General features: G+C 46.2%; 1 protein-coding gene across 1 annotated transcript in view; it reads right to left on the bottom strand.

Moving 5' to 3' along the window:
* Positions 1-4,365, bottom strand: part of LOC107125643 (kalirin) — a gene marked incomplete at both ends in the record, with an annotated part of 264,080 nt that overhangs the window by 10,638 nt on the left and 249,077 nt on the right. The window contains one exon of the mRNA XM_015429084.1: positions 3,775-3,864. Coding sequence (XP_015284570.1) covers positions 3,775-3,864 — 90 coding nt within the window. The remainder of the gene's footprint in view (positions 1-3,774; positions 3,865-4,365) is intronic.

Here is a 4,365-nt window from a genome sequence, read left to right as displayed (position 1 = left end):
ATGCCATCAAGCACAGCCAGAGAGCTCTGCTCTACTTCTCAGATGAGGAATCATCTTGCTTCAGCAGTAGTGAACTAATTCACCACTCTGTTCTATGATTAATTCCCATCTGCAATCTGATCCTGTTATGAAAATAATGACCATGTAAAACAGTGTCTAGATTGTCACTTGGGATGACCCAACACATTTCATCATGTACAGATAATGAGAAACGTCAACTGGGCATGGTTTCCCAGAGCATGTATAAAATGTGCCCTTACCTTGGGCGTTCCTTCAGTTCTTTTTATTCCCCTCTGCAATTCTTTTGCAAAGTGAGAAGGGGGCCATTTTGAGATTGCTTCCGCCTTTAGGGTTGCCAAGTGGATTTTCGACGGGAGTGGGGGCCTCCTAGCTGGCGTCTGTTGCTTGCGCCGCATGCACGTCACCCAGAGGTGACGTGACGACGCCAGGCACGCTGGGGGCGGGGCCCCAGCCATACGAGGGAAAACCATAAAGTTTGCCCTCGGATGGCCGTGGCCCCGCCCCCAGCGTGGTCACGTCACTTCCGGGTGATGTGCACATCGGGGAGGAGTTCCCCCCGGGGCCCGATTCGGCGGCGGGGGGAAACGGGCCTCTGGGGTGGGGGTTTCCCCGCCCCTCAGGGGGACTTGGGAAGCCTATCCGCCTTCTGTGGCAGCCATTTTGGGGTGTCATTCACTAGCCCTTCTCAAGATTCCAAAAGTGCCCACAGATTCAAAAAAGCTGGGGACCCCTGGTCTAGATATGGTTCATGGGGGTTCTTCTTCTTCTTGTATGAGAGAATTACATTGAAAAGGCAGATCTTGAATTAGGGGAATCAAAACAAATTAGTCCATATAAAAGACTCTCTAGCTTTGCAGTGGAGAAAAATACCAAGGGACTGGAATATACCTAATAGTGGATTTTCAATTCCAGTTTACACCGCTGTCAGCTCCGAACAGAATGTTAAGTGCTAAGAATATAGCCAAAAGGTTGCTCCTAGAGCACCTAATTTCAATCATGATATTCTCCTGATTTTCTTCTGCTCTCAATCTGTAAAGTAATTTGTAAAGTTTAAAAAGTGCAGACTCAAGCCAGAAGCAATCTTCAGTCTGTTTTTTTTTTTGGCATGACTGAATGGCTGCACAAGTGGTTAGAACAAAGTGAAGAATTTAACCCTTTAAAAGCTTCTTTTCCTCATCTTGCTTTTCACAAAAAAGGATTCCCTATCCTATCAGCATAACAAACTGCTTCTATCTGCTTGGAAAGCATAAAGAGGCTGTAATACCAACATTTTGGTATCAACCAGTAGCAAAAAGTTTCCAGCCAGTATAACACAGCTGGGCTGGAAAAGCTTATCTGGACAAATACTACTTAATCTGTGTCAACACTCTGTTGAACATGTAAATCTGCCGAAATGTTAGCTACACACTGGAAGCCTTTGAGCGAGCCGAGATGCCACCTGCTGGTTAGTATATTTAATTCTCGTACATGCTTTCACCAAGGGGATAGGGATTATTCTAAGAGTCTTATGGGACTCTGTCCAATTAAAACTAATAACATTCCCTTCCTCATCTTTATTTTTTCTCCACTGACTATAAAAGTTCTAAACATTGAATTAAATAGAGACAATTTAATCAATGGCGTGTAATGAAGAAAGCCATATAAAACTCTAGCAGCTGCATCTAGGTAGAAAGGCTGCCAAGGGACTGCATTTGTAATTGGAGATGCCCAATTTAGAGTTAGATGAACAATTATGCTAAGTAGAACAGGGACCAGGCCAAACTACAGGTCTACCGATGATGCAATTAATGCAGAATGCCTTTATATTTTAAAAGAGACTATCCTGCGCCTGCTATCAGGTTTCTTAAATCTGCTGTCAGTTTCCTTAAATCTGCTGCTGGTGGCTCCTGCGATGACAGGGTAGCCATGGTGGCCATGACCAGTGTTCCCTCTAAGCTGAGTCAGTGTGAGCCAGCTCACAGTTTTTTAGCCTCCGGCTCACACATTTTTGTCTCAGCTCGGGAAGAAGGGCTCCAGAGCCAACTCATTTATGCAGCAGCCAAATTGCTCGCCCACAGCTTTAATGCCGGTAGCTCACAAAGTAGAATTTTGGCTCACAGGACTCCATGACAGGGTAGCCATGGTGGCCATGACCAAGATGACTCCAGCGGCCTGACGTCACTGGGGGCAGTCGTGGGGGCAACTGCAGCACAACCTGCCTGGAAGGTGCAGCCAAAGATGCTCCTCAATGATGCAACGATGGAGAGGTGAGGCTTGAATCAGAAGGCTGAAGCCAACAAGCCAGTGAGCCTCAGTAAGGAACAGTCCCACTGGGGCAGCTGCCAGCTTTATACCCCCATGGGTGCCAGGAGCCCTTATGAGAAGGGGAAGATGACCAGTGGGCTTGCACGAGATGCACATCCCAATCTAGGGGGTTAGAGGGAGGCCTTGCTGGGGATGAAGTGCGCAGATCGGTTTCCTAGGGCAAGGCTCAGGACACACAGGAGAGGAGTAGGGTGCTGTAGACCACTCCCCTCTCCGTCTAAGGCATTGAGAAGGAAGGTATCATTGCAGCAGGCCCCATCAGGAGATGATGGGAACACAAATTTTCCCACTTAGTCAAACAGGGAGTTATCTCTGAAGAGTACACAGATCCCTGGTCTGGTGTGGTTAGAAACTGCCTGTAGAAACCTTAAGAGTCAGTTAAAAACTGAAGATGAGTACTAATGTACTGTAGTGTTTGGAGAAAACACTGGAACAAAAGCCTCTCAACATAAAGTCACTGTGAAAATCTTAAGAAACTCTCATTAGCTTGAAACATAAGAACTAAAGTCTGTGCATTTACTGATTTTTACCTCAGAGTTATCTATATTGAGTTACCTCAGAAATTTTCGACCCCTGAGTTCACCTCAGCTTTCCCCTCTGTGTTATATAAAATATTTTGTTATTTTTGGATTTCAAAATGCCTTGAGTGCCATTTGAGTAGTTTAAGTTAAAGGGCGATCCCGAATCCTTCCCTCAGGTTCCCGGTCTGAGACAGCAGTAAAATATCACCCTGAGACAGGGTGAGATGGCCAGAGTTCTTCAGGAGAGAAGAAAACAGACTACAAGAGCTGCTCAGTCAGAAAGGGAAAGAAAAGTGGAGGGAAAATCTTGCCTCTGAGGGAGGGAAGTGAATGGGCCATCATACCTTCCTTCATAAACCAGGATAGCTTAGGCTACTCAAAAACTGAAAATACAAACTTCTGTAGCATTTTAACAGAACTGGCTCCAAGTTTTAGCAGCCCAAGTAATAACAATCACTAGTGAAGACTGATTCTTGTTGTGCTTTGACACTGCAAGTAGAAGGAATGGTGATACATCTAGAGCTTTAGGTACCTTTACCTTTAAGTGGATACGTCTCATATGACAACTAATTCTTCATAAAGAATTTTAATAAGGCTAGATAATAAGGCTACAGCTGCGGTGGCTCAAGTGGTTGAGACGCTGAACTGCAGGCTGGAAGGTCGGTAGTTCAGCAGTTAGAGACCTGAGTGCCACATGACTGAATGAGCTCCTGGAATTAACCCTGGAATTAAACACTGAAACTGCTAATTTAGATGCCATGCAACACTGCCCACCAGCCTTGAGAGCTTGGGCTTCCCCCTTCTTCCCTCATTCTCCCCTGGCTGCCATGGTAAAAGTTAAAACTCCGAAGTAGTTATAAGGGGGAGCTGCAATGGGACGCCAAGAGAAGCATGTCTCATATGACAGAGAGGAGCAATAAGTGCTTACATCAAAGAATGTTCCTGCATGCTCCAGGATCAGCTGGCTGGAATCGGGCTTGTTTTTGCAGTAGGTGACATACATCTGAAATTTATCTGCCTGTGAAAACAAACATAATGACGGGAGGAAAAAGCAAGATAAGCAAACACTGCACTAGCACCATTTCCAAGCAAGCTCCCCCAGAATAAATATATGATATACGTCAGTCCCTCTAACAAGGAAAGTGGCACTGCAGACAAAGGGAACAAAACCAAGCCAGATGTGAGCTTAATGTTAGGATGCTCCAGGGAAACCACAGCAACATTACAAAGGAGATAATCATGGTTTATTTATTGATTTGTAGTCTATATTCACAAGCAGGGGTCATTTCCTGCGGGAGCACACAGGAGCGGAGCTCCGGCAGTAAGGAGCCCGGGGGGTGGGCACATGTAACAAGCCCCGCCCCCTGATCCCAACAGCCCTCAGTTGGCCCACGAGAAGCAAGAAGCAGCCAGGTAAGTTGTAGAGTCCCCCCCGGCCCACCTTCAGGTACAAGCTCTCCCTTCTCTGTGAGGACAGATCTACACGTCCCCCCCCCCCAATAGTTAGCAATCCAAAACA

This window comes from Gekko japonicus, unplaced genomic scaffold (genome assembly GCF_001447785.1).
Source record: "Gekko japonicus isolate JY-2015 unplaced genomic scaffold, Gekko_japonicus_V1.1 scaffold1791, whole genome shotgun sequence".
Taxonomy (NCBI): Eukaryota; Metazoa; Chordata; class Lepidosauria; order Squamata; family Gekkonidae; genus Gekko; species Gekko japonicus.
This window is presented reverse-complemented; position numbering and strand designations above follow the sequence as displayed.